The sequence below is a fragment of the Ochotona curzoniae genome, unplaced genomic scaffold (genome assembly GCF_017591425.1).
Source record: "Ochotona curzoniae isolate NIBS_2020 unplaced genomic scaffold, NIBS_Ocur_1.0 scaffold_4683, whole genome shotgun sequence".
NCBI lineage: Eukaryota > Metazoa > Chordata > Mammalia > Lagomorpha > Ochotonidae > Ochotona > Ochotona curzoniae.
This window is the reverse complement of record NW_024467121.1, coordinates 28383932-28405720: the sequence shown is the minus strand read 5'-3', so window position 1 is coordinate 28405720 and position 21789 is coordinate 28383932. Positions and strand designations below refer to the sequence as shown.

The 21789-nt window shown below is 40.7% G+C and overlaps 1 protein-coding gene across 3 annotated transcripts in view; it reads left to right on the top strand.

The window, feature by feature from the left end:
- ACTN2 (actinin alpha 2) overlaps positions 1–21789 on the top strand; it is a 67575-nt gene that overhangs the window by 23561 nt on the left and 22225 nt on the right. For 2 of the 3 annotated variants that reach the window (XM_040968082.1, XM_040968083.1), the window contains exons 2-10: positions 57–171; positions 1045–1164; positions 2233–2319; positions 7364–7451; positions 8985–9063; positions 12689–12770; positions 15713–15798; positions 18852–18944; positions 21010–21240. In XM_040968082.1, the coding sequence (XP_040824016.1) occupies positions 57–171; positions 1045–1164; positions 2233–2319; positions 7364–7451; positions 8985–9063; positions 12689–12770; positions 15713–15798; positions 18852–18944; positions 21010–21240 (981 nt within the window). Of the gene's footprint in view, positions 1–56; positions 172–1044; positions 1165–2232; positions 2320–7363; positions 7452–8984; positions 9064–12688; positions 12771–15712; positions 15799–17010; positions 17097–18851; positions 18945–21009; positions 21241–21789 lie in introns of all 3 variants that reach the window. The other variant, XM_040968081.1, reaches the window with a different exon arrangement.

The window sequence follows — 21789 nt, the reverse complement described above, 5'->3', positions numbered from 1 at the left end:
AAAGTGGTTTGACCTCTCATCAGCTTGTGCTAAGTAGAATCTGGTTTTTATTGCAGACCTTCACTGCCTGGTGTAATTCACATCTAAGGAAAGCTGGCACCCAAATTGAGAATATCGAGGAAGACTTCAGGAATGGTCTTAAACTCATGCTACTGTTGGAAGTCATCTCAGGTTGGTGTTACACCCCAAGCCTGTACTTTGTGTAATCAGTAGTAAGCTTCTATTCAAAAATGACTGTATAAACATTCCCTTTAAACTTAGCTGGGTGAGAACATGGTATAGTTGGTAAAACAAACAAACAAATTAAAAAAAAAAAAAACCTTTACAAAGAGCAGTTGGCCTGGAATTACCCTATTTAGAATTGACTTATTAAAATGATGTTTAGACCTCCCAACCTCAAGACAATATGACACTTTTTTAAAAAATAAAGACATGTGTGTGATCACCAACCAGGCTACAGCAGTTCAGCTAGTGTATATTCCAAAATTATTGTGTATCCAAGATGCCACTATATTTTTCAGCAAGACCTGGAATATATGAATTAAAATCTGTTGAGACTATGATTTACTCTGAGTTTCAGCTGGCTGGTTTAAACTTGGACTAGAGAACGGATCGCTGTTGGAGAAGTGTGCCTGGAAAGGATGATAGCAAGTCTGCCCTGATCCATATATCTTCATAATCAGGTGTCTAAGATGAGCTCTGGCAGCCAACTTGGTGATTTGAACTAGGCCATCAAGACTTCCTCCAACAGCTAGCCAGCAGCTCCAGGGAAACTAACCAGCTTCTCTCTTTTCATTGGTAAATTGGCCTGTGAGCCAAATCAGACTCTCAGAAGCTTATGGCTTATACAGCATGGCTTCCTGCGTGGCCCATTTGATTGTTAGGTTTTTGTTGTTGTTATTGTTAATGTTACCTCCATGCTGTTATTGAGAGGAACTAGAACACAGCAGAAACAGGTAACTGTGCTCTGAATATTGCTACCTTGATCCTGATCAAGGACTAACATTTTGTTATGTCTTTACTGTTTTTCTTCTTGTCCTGTAGGGGAGAGGCTGCCCAAACCTGACCGAGGGAAAATGCGGTTCCACAAAATTGCTAATGTCAACAAAGCTTTGGATTACATAGCCAGCAAAGGGGTGAAACTGGTGTCCATTGGGGCAGAAGGTGAGAAGTGTGAAGGGGTGGCCCTGTCTGTCCATACCTGCCTCCATATTGCAAGAATGAGGCCTGCAGCTTAAATTTTCTTCTTCCTCCTTCCCTTTCGCCAATACAGAGCCCACCTGGTATTGGATTCTCTGCTAAAAATGAGAACCATGGTATTGTGAGTGAAAAATCAGTAAAAACAGAGTCAACTACTACAGCAAGGAAGAATTTACACATTTCAGTGACTCTTAGCAAGAACCCATTAATATGAAGAAAGTGGCCTCTTTGTTCTGTGTAGGAGGTTGGAATTCTGTCAAGGTTGGCAGGAACTAGGACTACCTAAATCTGATAATTCAGCATTGCTGGGTCCACAGGGAACGTGTTGAGAAAGACCAGGGCAAAGATGAGGCTGTTCTCTGAATTTTGTCCTTTTTTCTTTTCTTTTTAAAATTTATTTATTTTTATTAGAAAGTCAGATATACAGACAGAAGGAGGAACAGAAAAATTATCCATCCTCTGGTTCACCTCCCAAGTGGCCGCAACGGCTGGAGCTGAGCTGATCCAAAGCCAGGAACCTGGAGGTTCTTCTGGGTCTTCTATGCAGGTGCAGGGTCCCTAAGCTTTGAGCCATTCTCTACTGTTTTCCCAGGCTACATGCAGGAAGTTGGATAGGAAGTGGAGCAACCAGGACATGAACAGGCACCCATTATGGGATCCTGGTGCATGCAAGGCGAGGATTTACCCACTAGGCTATTGTTCCAGGCCCTGTATTTCATTCTTTAAAAACCTTAGCTGATACAGTCAGTCTTAAAGCTTTGGAAACTTTTTAGTAGATTTTACTGGTAATGCATATGCAAGATTTGTGTTTATTATTAACTCAGAATTAATTTAAACTGAAGACATTTGGTTATGAATATCATATTTATACTCAAATATACTGTGATACTCATAAAAATATAAACTTGTTTTTTCATATGTATAGTTTCCAATAGCTCTGAAATTAAAGTAATAGGAAAAAAAATAGGGCAAAAGGCATATGCCAATGATGCTTTTTCTCCATTATCTCACCATTGTTTTTCTTACCTGTAGAAATTGTTGATGGCAACGTGAAAATGACTCTGGGTATGATCTGGACCATCATCCTTCGCTTTGCTATTCAGGATATTTCAGTTGAAGGTAAAACACATGGATAAGAATCTAATTGCATTGGTTTAAAATTTATCTGAAATGATGGTTGAATAGGATATCATAAAGATGAACAACTCACCTAAATGATGGGATAAGAGGTATGTAAGCTGTCTTTCCCTCAATTTTATATTGGTATGAAAAAAACATTCCAGCAACTCTGTTTCATTCACGGGGGTGGAATCATTTTGAGAAAGATGAGCACATGTTCAGAACAGAAGTTGCTTTTCAAAATGAGCGTGCACTGAGCTTTGCTGCTTGCTACACTAGTAAATTCACCAGGAGAACAGAACTCGAGACTTGAAATGGAAATATTTTCTTTCTTTCAGGTGCAAAAAATAATCTGTTGCCATCCAAGTTTGTTTTCTTTTCCCCCTTCTTCCCTCCTACCTCACCCCACCTCTCATTCTCCCACCCGCCTTCTCTTTGTGGTTGCTGTGCCTTCCAGCCTAGCAACAGTTTATCATTGCAATAGACTCAGAATCTTTGGCACTACTACCAAAGATAAAAATCTTTAGTCTCTTACTCCCACTGCAATCCCAAATATTTTGATAATTCAACACTATTGAAAAGTGTCAAACTAACATTTGTAAAACGTCTTTGCCTGGATTGGCCCATGAGTCACAAAAAATGTAACTGCAGAATATGTTTCATGGTCTGAATTGTCCAGCTAGTCATCCTGCCAACCAGGCACGCAAGTGTAGAGGAATGGGGGCGTTTTTTCTAAGTCTGCCCCTGGCCAGAGTACCCTCTGACTGGTCTTTGTGAGTGGTCTTTAGTTATTCATCAGTCAGCATTCAGAACCACTGTGTTGCCTGTTATTATTGCAGGTGGCAGGAAGCCTGTGGTATTTACCCTTAAGAAGCTTCTAATTCACGTAAGATTATTCCTTTTCAGCACTAAACACCCATTTATGTCATCTAAAAATAAAGCTAAGATATGATGGCATTAAAACCTCAATAATTCAAACTCAGGAATGACAGCTTGAATTAAGAAATACTCTGATTTTGAAAACTTTTACACATTATAATTTTATTAAACTATATTCTCTATTGTTAATGAAGATGTTTCCTAAATTTTCCATTTTAAACAAATAATAATTTATGGCAGCCTTATTCATTTTATAAACTGTTTTGTTTAAATATTATAACAGTATAAATTTTCTCTAAAGAACAAATGCTGGGGTTGGTGTTTGGCATGGAACATTCACATCCCCCATCAGAGTGCCTGGGCTGAAGGCCTGGCTCTGCTGTCCAGGTCAGTTTCCTGCTAATGTAACGACTCAGGTTCTTGATTCCCTATCAGCCCTGTGAAATACCCAGATTGAGTCCCTGGCTCCTGGCTTTGGCCTAACTCAGCCCTTGCTATTGTGGGTTTTTGAGGAGTGAACCAGCAAATGGGAAATCCCTCTGTCTCTGTGCCTGTCAAAATAAATGACATCAAATAAAACAAAATTTAAAAATAAAATAATTTAAAAGAAAAATGCTAGTTTAATAAAATATTTTCTTACTATTGCATTTGCTGGAATAGCAAGGCTTTTTCTGCCAATGTTATACAGATGAATTTGACTTCAGGCTTTTCTTCTGATTGGTTAATTTTATTTTTCCTTTTAAAAGTTATTTATTAAGGAAGAGAAAGAATGTGCATGCATTCCAACCTGCTGTTTTACTCCCCAAATGCCTATATTGGCTAGGACTGGACCAGGCTGAAACCAGGAGCTGAGAACTGGATCTAGGTCTCTCGTACGGGTAACAAGAACCCAGCCACTTGAGCCTGCTGCTTAGAGGGGTGTGTGCTAGCAGGAAAATGGAATCAGAAACAGAGCTGGAACTGAAATCCAGCCGTCCTGGTATGGCCTGTGGGTGTCTCAAGTGAAATGTTAATCTATGCCAAATACTCACCCCGGTTACAAATTTTTTTTAAATGATATGAATTAAAATTTAATTATATTTCAAATGCAGCTAAAAATAACATTGTTCATTGTAATTTCCCTACATATTATTATTGTTGTGCCCAAAATAAGATGGTCTAATCAGTATTTTGTAAAATGTTACAATGAAAGGATGTATCGATCTATTCTTCAAAAGATTAAGAAATTCAAGACTATTGATTTCAATACAAAGCTCCCAGACATTTAAAAGCATTTATTCTTTAGTATTTAGATGTTATTTTGCTAACATATTTTTACTTTGTTTTTATACCACTTAGTTTCTATATCCACACACAAAAAATCTTTGTTTTAATGATGTATACTATGCAGAAAACGAGTTTACTTAGAATCAAACTCTTTGAGGACCTCGTTTCCGTCAAAAGAATGATGGGTCCCCTACAGGCAAGAAACTGAGAGATTAATATTCCTGTTGAATGGACAGTTCATATGTAGATGGGGTTCCTTGGAGTGTCATGCAGTTTTTGTGATAGAATGACAAATGGCACTGCCAATTTATAACATGTCTTTTATAAACATGCCAGGATTTTGTGTGAGGACATGCACATATCAAATGGTCACATTTCAGGCTTCCCCTACACCTGCATTGGTACAAACTTGTTAACCTCTTGCCGAAGGTCTAAAAGCAGACTTGGGGTTGGAGGACTTCGGTTGCCGATATTGCTCAGATCAGCCCACTAAGTCACTGAAGCCTCATTCAGTGTCCAGAACCCGGGAGTGTTCAGACATACTCCAGTCAAGATGAGTTGAAACTCATTGACTTGTACATCTAAATTTCTGGAGCACTTTAGACATTCTCTCAATCTGCTTTACCTGTGTTTACTTTTCTAACCAAAATTTCATTTAAATTTTAAAAATAGCTCGTTATTTCCTTCAGATGCACTCTTATTTATTAACTGCTTAGGTCCAGACCATGAGGATAGATAGGCAGGCACATAACTAGCAGAACAATCAGTTATTAGGTTCCATATTTTAGCATCGACATCAATTGATATTTTAATTTAACCTAAGAACTTTGAGTCTTTTTCCCTAACATGTTTTTCCTAGATAAGACTTATGAAGAGAAATCATTCTGGTTATTCCTAAAGCTCATGAAATGTTGGGGTAGTATATATTTCATACAGGTTTTAAGTGAAAGAAAAGTCTGAATTATAATGAACAGATTAGGTGAATGATTACAGAATATTTACTTGGATTTGAAAAAAAAAATCAGCTCCACATCCTTCATATAATGGAAGGCCCGGCTGTTACAGCCATTTGGGGGCAAACCAGAAAATGGAAGATCTTTCTCTATGTCTCTCCTTCTCTCTGTAAATCTGACATTCTAATAAATAAATAAATAGTAAGTCTAAGATCAGAGATCTGGCATGGTATGGTTTGGTGAGCTGCTTTGTTTTTACATGACTGGTTGCAGGGGTACAGAGAAAGCATTAGCAAGCTCTGTTTTCTTTTATTGAGATTATGTGCATATCCCATCACAGGGCCCTTCCCTCAGGATCTCCTCTAATCATAATCACTCCCAAGGCTTCCTCTGCAATACCATCACACCAGGGTTTAGAACTTCAATACATGAATGTAGTGATGGCAGCAGAAAGGGAACAATAATATTTAACCCATAGAAGAAGTATAGTAGATTTCTTGGCAAAAAGACTCATACAGGGTGAAAGGGAAGGAGCAGAGGATGGCTGAAATGTCTTTCAAACCCAAACTCTAGGCTGATACTGGAACCAAGAAGGGGGAGGGGAGAGGTTTGGGGTACAGATCTGAAGGGTTCATTCAGCTGTGCTGGTGAGGAGCCCTGTGTCAGCTAAGGCAGGAGAAGCCTCTGAAAGTGTGGCTTCCGTGGCAGCATTGGAGCAGGGATACACCATGGGGCAGCCATGTACTCCCAGCTGTGGGACACCTCAACAGCATTTTCATGGCTACCACAGGTTTCTTTTAACCTGCTCAGACTCAAATGGCTAAATTTGAAGTTTATAGTAAAACTCTTTGGGGGTGTTATACAATTACTGGGTATGGAAATAAATCCAGGATATTGTGACCCCCATGAATTCCACCTTGCTAAAAATCTGCTTATATATAAATTGAGTTTTAACTGCACACAGACGTTTTTTGGTGTGGATTGTACTCTGGACTGCTCTCATTTTTTCGTGTTTGTGTATTTCTGAATTATATGCAGTCAACATTAAGCTAATGCAAAGGGTGAAGTTGTGCCCAGTTCTAAGCTTTACTAACATGTTAAGGATGCCAGAGAGATCCTACTAGTCTGCCAAGCACATCTTTTCACGCATCACAGTCACTGTTCTAGAAAAACAAATGTCCCAAATATTTTCTTACCTAGGAGTGAGCCCACACTTTTTAAAATTGTTGCTTTCATTAAAAAGAAAAAGAAAGTGAGAGAGAGGAAGGAAGAAAAGAAGAAAGGAAGGAAGGAAGGAGAGGAAAAGAAGGAGAAGAAGGAAAGAAAGAAAATAGCCAAATTACCAGTCATGCTGAAGTCTGGTCTTGTTAGGTTTTTGTTTGTTTGTTTGTTTGTTTAGATTTATTTTTATTGGAAAGGTGGATTTACAGAGAAGAAGAGACAGAGAAATATCTTTCATCTGCTGGTTCACTCCACAGTTAGCTGCAATGTCTGGACTTGAGCCAATACAAAGCCAGGAGCCAGAGGCTTCTTCATGGCCTACTACATGGGTGCAGGACCTAAAAACTTGGACTTTCCTCCACTGCCTTGCCAGGCCACAAGCAGGCAGCTGGATGGGAAATGGAGCAGCCAGGCCATGAACCGGTGCCCTTATGGGGTCCTGGTGTTTGCAAAGGAGGATTAGCCAATTGAGCCATCATGCAGGGCCCAGTACTTTTGTTTTTAAATGTGACTTTTGGCTGCTCCAGCATCATCCTTTTGAAGTCCTCTAAGTGGCTGCAGAAGCTAATCAGGGTTGCGGCTCCCAGGTGTTTGCAGAGGCCATGGGAAGAGGTGAAGCATTTGGTGCTCATCTTTCTGGGAGGTCTGTGTGAAAAGCATTGAGGAACTGGGTGACCTGAACAGTAAGTATTGCCTGTGGACACTGTTCTTGGCTGTCATTCCAGAAACGTCTGCTAAGGAAGGTCTGCTACTTTGGTGTCAGAGGAAGACCGCTCCTTACAGAAATGTGAACATTCAGAACTTCCACACCAGGTGAGCCAATGGGGTTTTAGGGCACCTCTGGGTCTCCCTGGGACCAGGTTTGGCTGGGAGAATGGTGTTAGTTGAGCACAGTGTTGGCTTCCTCCTGTTTCAGAGGCATTTTACATACACAGGAAAATAAAGGCTAGAGAATTCTTGATGCTTAAGAGTCTCTCCAGGGCAAACATTTGACCCAGGCCTAGAATGCTGGTGAAACAATTCTGACTGCCTATATGAGCATTGCAGGGACAGAGCATGGGGCTGGAGGACTGCACTTGGCCATGACTTTCACGGGGCACTTGGAGAGGATGGCAAGAGTGATCGCTGCTTCTCAGTGACAGGGACAGGTCCAGCAGAGTCTGCACACTCTTACGGTAGCTCTTACTGGGCCCTATGGAAAACAGGAGGACACTTAGTCCATCAGCCTTCCTCTGCTGGAGACCCAGGGGAGCTTAGGAAGCAAGATGGATGCAGACCAGGAATTGTGCAGAAGCATGATGCTGTCACTTCTTCAGTGTTTTGTCCATCACCAGGGTTTTTGTCAATATTCTAAGTAGCAAAATTGGTTCCATTTTTGTCCTTTGGAAGGGAAAGTGGGTCCTTTACTGGCCGTGGAGAATCTGGAGGAAAGGATGCACCACAGTGAGAAATTGAGAAAGTTCTTCCTGTTAACAGTATTTTAAAGGTGTTTTGCAAGTGACAGGGCTCTGGACCTGGCCTTTCTTGTCCATGGAACAGACTATTGGACAGCTGAGAGGAGAGGGACAGCTGAGCCCTTCCACCAGTGTCAAGTCAGAGCTCCCAAACTAGCTTCCACTCACCTTCTTGCTTTTCTTCCTCTGGTCATGACTGGGCTCACAACCGCAGCAGTGTGGCCCTGACACTCTCCCCAGGGTCCCTATGTACCTCTGACTTGTTGAGGAACCTAGCTCACACTGCCTGCTTTCCTTGAAGTTGCTGTCAGGCCCTGGAGTATTGAGTGCTGGCCTCTATGGAGAAGTAGGCTGGATCACAAGATGCCCTGCTTTTCATGTGGCCTCCCTCACCCACATGCCTTTGCCTTTTAAAATAAAGAAATAAAGAACTTTAAAATAGAGGCAGGCATGGGAGCTAGCAGTGGTGGCTTTTAATGTGTATGAAAGACTTTTGGAGAAAGCATGACCTTCACATGGTCAGTGTAGACCGTCATGTGCATGTTCACTGGGCAGACTCAGGACTAAGGGCCTGAATGGGAAAGAGGCAGCTTGTCCCTGGAAAGCAAGGATAGCAAGAGAGAGATATCTCCTGGTGAGGCCGGGCATGGTGCTGGCTCTGGTGAGGAGAGAAGCAGAAGGTGAAGTTCACAGTAGACCCTAGGAAAACAGATGGGCATTCAAGGGATCACAGACTTTCTTGGGGTTCCTGGGAGGGGAGGGCTTGGGGAGAAGAGAGAAGATACATTCTGGAGTCACACTGAAGAGAGATCAGCCCCAGGAAGAGCATAGAGCCTGGCTGCTGCCTTCCCTCCATTAATGCATGTTCCTGTTCCTCTGTGCGGTGGTGAAGCTGGAAAGATGGCCTTGGGCTCTGTGCCCTCATCCACAGACACCGGCCTGACCTCATCGACTACTCAAAGCTTAACAAGGTTATTCTGGGTAGCCTGGCATGCCATATCCCTGCCTGTGTGCACCCCAGCATGCCACCCTGAGAATAAGCACATCAGCACCCAGTGACACAAACCTTGGGACTCCCAGCAGGAAAGACCACTGAAGGCAAAAAACGAAAAAACAAAAACAAACAAAAAATCCAAAATCCACCAGATTCTTCAAGCTTGCTTTTTCATGATGCACATGTGAAGGGTGCCCAGGAAAATGCTTGCTTGATAACCACAAGTCTTGCTCAGAATAAAATAGGTTTGTTCATGTGGCTGGATTTCCCATGAAGGCTTTACATGTGATTCTGAAGACATCTGACATTTCTGGATTGTAAATAAGAAAAGTGAAACCTAGAATGGTGCATGAAAAGATCCACGGAAACATGGAGTTAAAAGTTTATTTTGTTGTAGAGTTGTTTTTGGAATCCATGTGTGGTTTCTTCATTCACATTTTGTGTGAATTTTTGAAAGACTCTTTGTCTTTGGGAGAAGAGGAAGAAAGGTTCAAACACTCCAAAGAGTTTTCAAATTCCTTTTCATCTTGGGAAGTTGTAGTTACAGATGTTTTATCCAAATTGATAAACTTATTGCTTACATAAGGGATACTTCGTAACTACCTCATTATTGATGTAAGATATTAGATGTCTATAGTGGGTTCAGTTTTGCTCTCCCTCCCACTGCCTCAGAAAATTCAAATTATACAACTTTAATTATTGCTTTAAACCTAGGCTTTTGTGTGCATACATCTTAGATTGGTATTCAAATTCTTTGTTTTAAGGTAACTAACCTGGTGGCTGTGGTACCCATGTCCTGCATTAGAGTGCCTGCACATTTGATTCTTGGCTCTGGTTCTTGGCTCCAGCAGTGATGGGCTCAAATAATTTTTTTATACCTAGATTGTATTCCTTGCTGCTGGCTTTGGTCCCAGCCCAACCCTGGCTGTTGTGAAGATTTGGCCGAGTAACTGGCCTGTGGGAGCACTCTGTCTAGTTCTATCCTCTTTTCAAATATAAAAATATAGTCAGTGATGGGAAAAAGAAATCAGTGCACCATTTGAATCTTGTGGTGGATGGTCTATGCTGCCTTTGGAATAATAATGCGAAACCTGAAGGATGAAGCATGACCTACCTGTGGTGCCCATTGCCACGTGGGTCCACAGCACATGAGCTCCCAAGTGCTGGTGTGCTTAGCTGTCTGGTCACATTGTGTTGCTGTGTTTTGGTGAGGAACCTGGTCGTGCTGCATGCTGACTTCACCTGTGTGGCATGGATATCATAGAGAATGTTCTGGCGTCTTCCACCTATTTAGTGCATCACCTGCTGACCTCCCCCTTCCCTAGCCTGTCTCCTTGACTATGGAGCAGCACATGAAGGGTTGACATGCATCCTAATGATTATAACATCATGCTATAAAGTTGCCTAAGAAGGTGGGGTGACTGGAGCTACTCATCTTTCCAACGCATGTACTTTCTTATGCTTCAGGTTTCTTTGGAATGTGTCAAACATAAAGACTGTATTTTTTTTTTCCCAATTAATCCTTATTTACAAAATGAGGATGTTATTCTGAATAAGCCTAGTTTCAACCACAGTTGATAGTGGTCAATTTTTTATAACCTTTGATAATTGGCCATCCAAGATGACTAGGAAAAATGTTAGTAATATGATAGAAGCTGATACTTATATAGTGCTACATCAGACACACTATTATATATCGACATGTATGTGTATATATGTGTGTGTGTATCTATGTATACATGTTCATTCACTCTTCACAACACTCAGGAACCCTAGAAAGTAGGTGTGTAATCTTGGTTACTGAGGAAGAAAGTAAGAAGCTCAGTAATGCATCCAGGGTCACAGCCAGCAGTAGAGCTAGGAAATACTTAACTGCAACATTTTATCTCTTTAAGTTACAATCTCTATGAGGTTGTTTTCCACAAAGCCTCAGAATCACCACTCTATGTTTTAAATGCTACAGTCATTCTTGAATACTTATATGAGAAAAAGAAACTTCTACTGAGATATTTGGCTTCATAAACACTTGGTATAAAATGCACAGTAAGCTCAATGATATGCTGCTTTCAATCAAATGCAATTTATTAAAGTGATTTTGCTCGAGATAACTGTAGACTCTACAATGCCAGCTGACTTGGGTTTCCTAGTTGAGAGATACAAATGTATTTTTGGGGCCCAGCGCGATGGCACAGTGGTTAAGGTCCTCGCCTTGCACGCCCGGGATCCCATAGGGGCGCCGGTTCTATCCCGGCAGCCCTGCTTCCCATCCAGCTCCCTGCCTGTGGCCTGGGAAGGCAGTCGAGGACGGCCCAGGGCTTTGGGACCCTGCACCCGCGTGGGAGAATCGGGAGAGGCTCCTGGCTTCGGATTGGCATAGCATCGGCCATTGCACTCACTTGGGGAATGAATCATCGGACGGAAAATCCTCTCTGTCTCTCCTCTCTGTATATCTGCCTTTTCAATAAAAATTAAAAAAAAAAAAACCACAAATGTATTTTTGATCCTTGCACTTTTCAGATATTTCACAGTGTTAAGAAGAATATACCCATTGCTGTTTCCAAAGTGCATCAATGACTTTGCTACTAAAATCAATGAAAGTCTTCCCTAGATGAATGACACTTTTCCTTTTGATTTTTCTGGTTTTTAAAGATTTATTTATTTTTATTGAAAAGGTAGATATACAGAGAGGAGGAGAGACAGAGAAAGATCTTACGTCCGCTGATTCACTCCTCAAGCAACCACAACAGCTGAAACTACTCCGATCCGAAACCAGGAGTCTGGAGCTTCTTCCAGGTCTCCCACGCCGGTGCAGGGTTCCAAGGCTTTGGGCCGTCCTCTACTGCTTTTCCAGGCCACAGGCAGGGAGCTGGATGGGAAATGGGGCTGTCGGGATTATAGCAAGGACTTTAGTCACTAAGCTACTTCTCCGGGCCTGATTATTCTGTTTTAATTCCCATCCAATTACATAGTCACAGTATTAAATTTCTGTAACCAAAGTAAAAAAATGCTGAATATTTCAGTGTTATCTTTGATGAAATTTCAGAGCATGTGTATTTAGTCAGTTTTATAGGAAATAGCTGTAATTGTGAAACAAAAATTCCTTAATAGTTTACTGAAAATGCTAAGATTAAAAAAAAAATTCTTCTAGCCTTTTATGATGCAGAAACTTAATTTTTATTATTTTTGGCCATCTTGTAACACCTTTTCATTAGCTACAGATTTCATATATCTACACATCTCTTTCATCTCTCTGTCCATCAGCTTTCTTGTACATAACATTCAGGTTTGGGAGTAAATATTCTCCTCATTGAATCCATCCAGACCTGGAAAGTTTTATTTTTAATGTTTTCTTTTAGAAGCATTTTAAGTTGTGTAAAAATAAGCTCTGATGTGTCCTTTCTTGTCAACAAGAAAATCTCTAACAACTTGCTTCCTGTGTGTAAAACATTTGTTCTGCTAAACCTTTTGCTTGACTTTTGTGAAATGGAGTGTGCATGGATTGTGCAGCATCCGTGGGTTTTGGTGATGGTCTAAACATTTAAAAAGCGTAAGGCCTGGGTCAAAGTATTTTTCTTTAAATTGGTTGTATTTTTTTCATACAGGATGACCCCATAGGAAATATTAACCTGGCTATGGAAATTGCAGAGAAGCACCTGGATATTCCTAAAATGTTGGATGCTGAAGGTGAGATGAAGAATGTGTTTTTGAAGTTAGAGAAAAGTATGTATACCATAAGTGTTACAACTATATGTGGAAAACTTTAGAGCTGTTTTTTTTTAAAAAGTATGATTCGTAACAAGTTTCTGACACTGCCCACACGAGTAATAGAGAATTTCGTGTGTACCTTGGTGATGCAAAGAAAAATATAAAATCCTGTTCAAAAGCAAGGCAGAAAAACTACAGTGAAAATTGGATTTGGTTAAAAGTTCATCTTTGCTTGTAATTTTCAAAAACACAATGCGTTGTTCTTACCCATGATAAACAAGTTCAGACAATAAATTCCTTTGTGACGTGCTTAAGGAAAACAAAAATCCTTTCAGCTAATAAGTTACAGAATTGAAATCTAGATGATGGAATAGTCAGCATGTGTATACCATGCAAACATTCACATTTCTTTTAAGTTTCTATTTGTTTTTATTGAAAGGCAAGGTGACAGAAGCAAGCATAGATCTTCCACCTACTGATTCATTTTCCAAATGCCAGCCCTGTCTGGGCCAGGCCGAGGCAGGAGCCTAGGACTCCATCTGGGTCTCCCACATTGGTGGCAGGGACCCAAGTCTTTGTGCCATCATCTTTGTATTCTGAGGTAGCTGTTAGTAGGAAATTGAAGAACTGGAAGCAGAGCAGAAACACACACATGTTAGGTATGCTGACATGACAGATGAGCGTCTCAAGTGGCATCTTGACCACTATGCTGCATGCCTGTCCCTGAGGTTTATTTTTAATTACTCTAAATTAAAACTTTGGAAGTGTATTTTGTACTTTATCATTACACATTCTCAGGACTAATTTCAAGTATGTTTTATGCACTTTTTATGTAGTGAATTATTGTGAATCATCTGACACACCATTTAAAGCATAGATAAGTGAACACCGTTTATTCATTTCACTTATTTCTGATTTACATATTCCTCCACAGAGATATTATGCTAAGCACCTATACAGAGCACCTTATTCTTATATAAATAAGACCCTCTGCCATGTACTGCAGGAGACAACAGATATATGAGGTGCACATCCTGTTCCCAAGGAACTGAAATTCATTGTATTGCTTCAAAGAACATGACTATGTCAATAATTTCCCATTTCTCCTCTTCTTTTTTGGTGACTATTTAGGGCTACTGGGAGAAATAACCCCAAATGGGGTGACTTAGAGAGACTGCATTTCTCCTGCACTTTGGGAGCTGTAAATGAAGGTGTTGGTAGGGCCTGCAGCCTCCAGGAGCCCTATTCATTAGCTTATGGCTGCATTAATCCAAGTTCTGCCTTGGTCTTCACACACCCTTCTTTTCTGTTTGCCAGTGTCTCTCCTCGTCCCTCTTGTCAAGGATTAACAGTCGCATAGGCTTAAAGACCCTTCCTATTCCAACATATTCATATCTTCACTTGATTATATTTATTAAGACCTACCTTCCAAATATGATCACATCTAGAGGTTAGAAGGACTGCTGCAAATCTTTCTGGAGGAGTTACAGTTCAAACTGTGATAGTGATCTTTTCATTAGGATTCTAATATCGACTATTTGTTCATGTAACCATTTTATTAAACACCTATATAATTGGGTGTTAACTCTTACATACGATTCAGAATTTCCTAAAGCTCTGAAGGAGAAAACAAAGAAAGGAATGAAGTAGAAACATGGAACATTTATTTTCTCCTGTGTCCATCAGTCTTCTCTAAACTAAATTTGTATTTATATGATCTTCCCTTTGACCTTTCCATACAATAAATAACTACTCAGTTTACCAATTGAAGTAATAGCCAGAATTACGGAGAGGCTAGGCAGCACTGAGTAAATTAATCTTCTGGTTCATTAGTACCTCTCTAATATCCTAGACATAAAGATGAGTTTAGTATTCAGACACTCATATATGATCTCATCATTGTCACTTGGACCTTGTTAGCATTCTTCTCAGTTCTTCAGTTTTTCTCTCAGTTTCTAAAGCTGAATCTAAGCTTACATTCACTCTTTTTATCCTTTGTGTCTGATGAGATCTGTTAGCAGTGTATTCATTTCCTCCTGCTATCTTCTATTGCATTTCTTCTTGTTTCCTTTTGAATGCTCTTACACTATGTTGTTGTGTTGGTGGAATCTTCTGGTGAGCAGTTAGGAAGTTGGGTGTGGAGCATGATGTGATGTGACTGCCAAACAAGTGTACTGTGCATGTTGCCCTGTAGCTTTGCGACCCACATGCCGACATAGCATCAGTGAAGTATTATGTAGCCATGGCTCTGATTTCTGCTGTGCTTTCATTGTGATGTTAGGTTTAAATCCCTTCTGTCAGATTGTTACTGCCTCTTCGTGAATCCTTGCCTTCCTACCTGCTGCTGTTGAGCTTAAAGTGGTTCACTGGCCTGTTCACCCAAGAACTGTCATCTGAAGTAAAAACTGAGGAAACTTCCTCATCTTCACCGTCTACTGTGCTTTCAAAAGCCTGTGAGGGGAAAAAACGTTTCTCTGTGTTGTCTCGTGAACCTTTTCCGAGGTGAATGTTAGTTTTAGATCTGTGGGCTCATGTGTTCTACGTGGACTTGGAGAAAGGATCCTGTTAACCTCTGGGTCTTCCCTGTACATTGTAACAGAAAGTGCTGGAAATGTGCTGTTGTGTGCATTTTGGAGGCCTCCTTGTGCCATCAGTATGCCATTCTTGTTAGCGTAGGGCTGTTGTGGGATGGCTGTGCACTCCTGTTTGCAATCCCTTTATGTCCCATGGTGGTGCTCGAAAGTGCACAGAGTGATGACGTTTCAGGTGTGATTAAAACAAAAATGAGACCAAAGTTTACAGCACAAGTGTATCGAGGTAGGGGTGGAAGATTCCTGCCTCTGACTTCTCTGAGGAAGCACTTAGCCCAAGCCTGCTGGTAATAGGACATCCAAGCAGTTAACCTTCTTCTCTCCACACAGATTTAGTCTGCACTGCCAGACCTGATGAAAGAGCCATAATGACTTATGTTTCCTGTTACTATCATGCTTTTGCTGGGGCCCAGAAGGTGAGGAAGCAAAGTATGAGTCACTGCTCACCTTTCATATTCTGTGTCTTACTTTCTTTTTCAATGATTTTCCTCTTTATTTCCCTCTTCCCTGTGAGCGAGGAGATCCATCTGGTTCTAAAGAGGTAGTTGTTTGTCTTTCTAGTTTTCTTTGAAACTTCCTTTTCTGTCCATGCAATGGTATGTCATTCGTGTTTGTCTTCCAGAAGATTCCATGCAGTTACATAAACCCATATCCTTTCTGTTTCTGGAAACCCAGTGACTAGATTTTTACCATACAGAATTACAGTGTATTGCTTTACCTTCATTCTCTGTTGACTGACGCAAGAATGTGAACAGGCTTCAAATAAATTCACCCAAAGTGATGTTACCAAGTTAGAGGGATAAAGGATACCTTCCCTCAAGGTTGTATTCCTCTCTTGCTCTTCCTAATTTCAACAGCTCAGAGAAATGGTTGTAAGAGTCATGATAAGCTAAAAGGATGTAAGTGCTTCTCTGTAGATGTTTCGTTACTCTTTGTGATTTTTTAAGTATCCTGGTAAGTATGTGTAGAAGGTATTAAGAGACATCTCCTTTAAAGGAAACTGCATTTCTGTACAGTGTAGGAATCCCCAACAGTTAGGAGAGTGGGGAAGGGGAAATAGCAGGACAGATGGTACACTACATCCTGCTGGTATTTCTAGCATCTCCTAAAATGATACATCGAAAGTTCATGAGAAATACATATTTTAAAACTGTTTTATACCAAGATAAATGTACCTTTTAATTTCATTTTCCATAAACTTTTTGAAGACCCCTTGTATTTCTTATCGGGAGGCTAGATGGAAGGGGTAGAGCACCTGAAATAGTCAAAGATGTGGGCCTCATGAATCACAAGGAAGAAGTTACAGCTCTGATATGAAGTAGTCAGGATGCTTTATTAATGTATTGGATGCTATTTTAAAACCCAGTAAAGGGGTGGGGAAGAAAAAAAAGCCCTCAATTTGATTGGAAAAAAGAAAACCAACATACTGGCTCAAACTGTTCTGTTCAGGAATCATTTTAATGCCACAGAGTCTCGCTGAGGTTCAGGTCTGTGGGCCTTTGAAACACACGGAAGATTGGTCAGCACAAACCAATGTGTGCTTCCCTTTGTTCACCCTGGTTTCTTCTCTTCATCTATGTGCGTGTGTGTGTGTGTGTGTGTCTGTCCTGTTATTTTCCCCACCTCAGACATTGTGAATACTCCCAAACCCGATGAAAGAGCCATCATGACTTACGTATCTTGCTTCTACCACGCTTTTGCGGGAGCAGAGCAGGTATTCAACACTTGTCCATCCAGCTTGCCGTGCCACACTTCTGCACTGATTTTAGTTGCCTGTGCCTATGTGTACCTGGGTGTGTGTTTGTGCGCTTCACATCTTACTTTGAAATCTAAGTGTTTTATAATGATCTAATATGAAAAGTCCCAGATCGTGTGTTTAAAAACAAAAATGGCATTAACTTTACACAGTTTTTTGAGAAGTTTTTAATCTACCTTCCTTGTAAAGTTATTTCCTTTATTATATTAGTGAATTACAAGAAACATTTAGGAAAAAACTGGGAGCATGAAAATTTGGAAACATGATGAGAAAAAAATGAATGCCTTTCCTATGCCTAGTTATTCTTCTCTGCCTAGAAATTACCTTCATTACTAAGTAGTTTATTCTAACTTCTTTCAAGACTGATCTTACTTTAAGTGAAAGGGATAATAAGGTTATAGCCTGCAGGTATTCCCATCCATTGTGGGAAGATATCCTTAACTTTCTGCATAGTTACCTTGTTTCTATTATGTAAAGAATGCTGATAGACTGGGGTGGACCAATGGGTTTTATCTGTGAGCTCTTTAAAAATCATCATTAGAAAGTGGTGAAAACTGGAAATTGACCTATAATCATGTCTATTACCACTTTAAAAGTGAGGCTTTGGGATAAGCTATGACCCCAGAAGCTTCTCTTCTTGATTCATCATATTGTGATTCAAGTCACTTTACTACTCCTGGCCCAAGTTTCCCCCAAAGAAACAATAACAGAAAAGAATTAATCACCTCAGGGACTTTATATGTAGATTAAACAGAATACAGACCTGTGGAAGGAATCATTCTAGAAAGCTCCACATTTTGGTTGGGCTACTGGGAGCAGCTCTCTCTCCCTTTCCCCTCCCCCCATTTCTCTAAATTCAAGAAGAAAAAAGATTGGAAACAATTGTCTCATCTACTTATTTCCATTCCTCAACTGACTCCACCCTAATCAGTGGTCCACATGGGCATATATCCTCCTTACTATGTAAACATCCTCAAACATAAAATAAATTTGTTATTTTAAAAAAGGAAGCTCCACATATTCATTTCAGACGAGGTCTTTAGTGAATTAAAGTACAAGGATATTTGTATGAGAGAAAAAAAGTCTTGGGAAAGTGGGATTAAAAGATGAGTTTATTTTGCTCCCCCACCCCAAAAAATTGCAATCCATGCCTACACGAGGTCTTCAGAAAGTTCATGAGAAGTATCCTGTGAAAAAACTATGCGTGGGTTTCAGACTAATTTTCCATCAAAATAAACTCATTTTTTAAAATCCATTTTTCCATGAACTTTCTGACGTACCTTTGTATATTCAATTCCCCGATAATTTTTTATTGATTCCTAAAGGGCTAATGTTGGGGATTTTCCACCTATAATCAGGAGATCCATGGACTATTCAAGTAGACCCAAGATCTTGGTTTCCTTGACCCATATTTTTATGTTACTAACTTGCTTGATGTTTTCCAAAGCTTGTGTTTTAGACTAATGGTATCTCCGCATTATTCCCTACAGTATATTCAGCCTGCCGTGTAAGTCTGTGTGAAAACTGTAAAAAAAAGGTGTGAAATGATTCATAGTATTAAAAAGCCATCCCCTCAATCTTCCACCCTGATCTGGAATTTACATCATTTACAGCACGCCATCTCTCTCGTCACCTCATCCCCTGCCACGTTCAGTTTCATGTGTGCACCTCCCCGTCGACAGAGCTGTCCTGTTTACCTATTGTGTTTTACAGGCCGAGACAGCAGCTAACAGGATATGTAAGGTTCTTGCTGTGAATCAAGAGAATGAGAGGCTGATGGAAGAATATGAGAGGCTAGCAAGTGAGGTAAAGGACATTGGTGACCCCAGTTCTGTCCATACTCACCCAGGGGGTGAAGCACAGAGGGTGAAAATGGATCATTGGTGTTTTCTTTTTGCATTTCTCATCTCAGAGAGGAGGAAAGTAGGAAAACACACTTGATCTCAGAAGTTGTTCGTCCTGTAGCAACAGAGGTATTGGTACAAAGGTCATGCCCTTGGCCTTCCCAATGGTCCCATAGCAGAGAGGTGTTTGCGTGTTTTAAGACTGCAGAATGTGATTCCATTCTCAGTTCTGCACCCAGGCTGACTCCCCAAGATGACTTGCATTACTTGGTTTTTCTTTTCTTTTCTTTCTTTTCTTTTCTTTTTTTTTTTTTTTCTGCTTTGTTAGCCACCCATCCCACATGGGATCTGTGTCATGTTCAGAAACTTTGTTCCCCAGAGGGAGCCGACCTCATAGGAGTGTGTGCAGCCTGTTAAGGGAACGTGGTTTAGCCTGGTGTGCCTGCAGTAGTACCTTGGGCTAATGAGGAGGAGGGTAGAGCCCTCAATCTAAATCATTTGTGTGTGGGTTTTTGTGATGCCTTTCCACAGAGCTTAAGCTGGGTACCTGGTTAAAGCACCACCTTCTCTGTTGCTCCTCTTTTTGTTCCAAGGTGGTCTCTTCATTGCCTCTGTGCATTTTTTGCCTAATACCACAATGGTCTGTGTAATGCTCACAGCCTCGTGCTTTCAGACACAGTGACACATGTTCAAAACCAAATGATTTTTCCTCTGAATCAGCTAAAATTTAGTCAATACTGGGAAAATATATCAGGTCACTTGGAATAAATCTTCCTAAAGAATGTTTTATTTTTCAACTTTTGTTTACTTAATTTGAAAGAGACAAAGCTCACATCCCCAAATGCTTGCAATGACCCAGGATGGACCATGCTGGGCCAGGCCAGGGCCAGGCCGAGGCCAGGTGCCAGAAGTTCAAGCCAGGTCTCCATTGTGGGTGTCAGGGAGCCCAAAAACGTAAGCTATCAACACTGACTCCCAGAGTCCATATTAGCAGGAAGCTGCAACTGGGAACATAGCTGAGATAAAAACCCAGATAATACCATACGGGATGCAGGAATCCCAAGTGACATCTTGGATATTATGCCAGACACCTGCCCTGAGCAGTTTTATTTTAATTCAGTCTAATCATGTGGAATTTATGCTGTTATGCTGCTACCTTGGAAAAATTTGACTTGATAGCATTTATGTCACTGGGAAATCTCAGGACTGTAGGGTGACCAGAAAAGAAGGACAGGTGATTCTCACTTATTATATCTTTCCTTTTCTCACTCGGTCCTTCATTTCCTCTCCTAAAACCCGCAGATTATCACCATTTTCACTTTTTTTTTTTTCTGATTTTCTGTCATCTTCCATGTCATCAGAAGATGTCAGTGCAGATGATAAAGCTTTCATCAGTTAGTTTCTAAGATCTCTAGATAGTAATTCAAGGGAAGGGTATGCACTTTATCCCTAGGAATTCACCACCACCACTTTTGCTTAGGTCACACAGATTTATCTCAAAGCAAAACGAATCCCAGGTTTACCATATACCTGTTAAATAAATAAATTCTGTAGATTTAAACTTATATATACATATATTTTTAAAATGCATTTTAAGTTAAACTCAATTCTTTGATGAATGTACCACACTGCATTTCTGCCATGTCAGGTCTTTTTATTTTTTTACTTTTTCATTTGAAAGCTCCATCCAGCATTTGTCTGCTGATGTCTAGTCCCCGAGTTTCTTGTAAATGTCATATTTTTGTTAAAACATGACTTGACGTGCTGACTTCAAGCTTTCTACCTGTGTATGGTATCATTGGGGTGATTGTTTGGGCTCATGGGTGGACACTGAAAATGCCATTCGTGCTACCATGTATAGAGGCACCATTCTGTTAAGTCACGGGCATGGTGATCACACATCTGTAATATTAGGAACATTGAGTTAATCCATTCCAAATTACCAAGTGCCTCTATCTTTTTTTTTTTTTTTAACTGGGGTCAGTTTGCTGGTATTGTTTAGCAATGTTTTTGTATCTTGGGAGCAGCTTTTGGAATGGATTCGTCGCACGATCCCGTGGCTGGAGAATCGGACGCCTGAGAAGACCATGCAAGCCATGCAGAAAAAGTTGGAGGACTTCCGGGATTACCGTCGGAAGCACAAGCCTCCCAAGGTGCAGGAGAAATGCCAGCTGGAGATCAACTTCAACACCCTGCAGACCAAGCTGCGGATCAGCAACCGGCCAGCCTTCATGCCTTCCGAGGGCAAGATGGTGTCGGTGAGTAACCCGCTTTCTAAACTAAAGACTTTGATCTAGGTACCTTCAGGCTGTTGAGAAGGAGGCACTGACTCCTGAATATTTTCAGTTATATGGATATGATTGTGGCTCTATAACCAGTTCATCTTTGATGCTCTTTCATGCTCTTCTAGATTCCAGCAGCCATTGGTGTGGTAGCTCCCTAAGGGCAGACTTTTAGGAAAACCTGATGTGTGGCCCTTCCTTTGCCTGTCCCCATTTCCTCCTGATCATGTCCCTGCTCAGATCTGTTAGTGCCTGCATCACATGCCTTCTCCTCACAGCTCTCACTGCCCACCATTTCGCCTTCTCGGGGTCTGGGTCTCACATTTACCTCCCTGTCCTTTGCATCAATATTCTCTCCCCTTTCTCAGTTATAAGCATTGGAATCCCCAAAGCGCTCTAGAAGCTGCCAAAAAAAAAAAAAAAAAAAATCACAGCCTCTCACTACTGGCTCCTTCCATGGCAAATCATCTAGATATTCTGGTTGCCTTCTCTTTATCTGCGTGTTTGCTGCTTTGATTCTTCAAC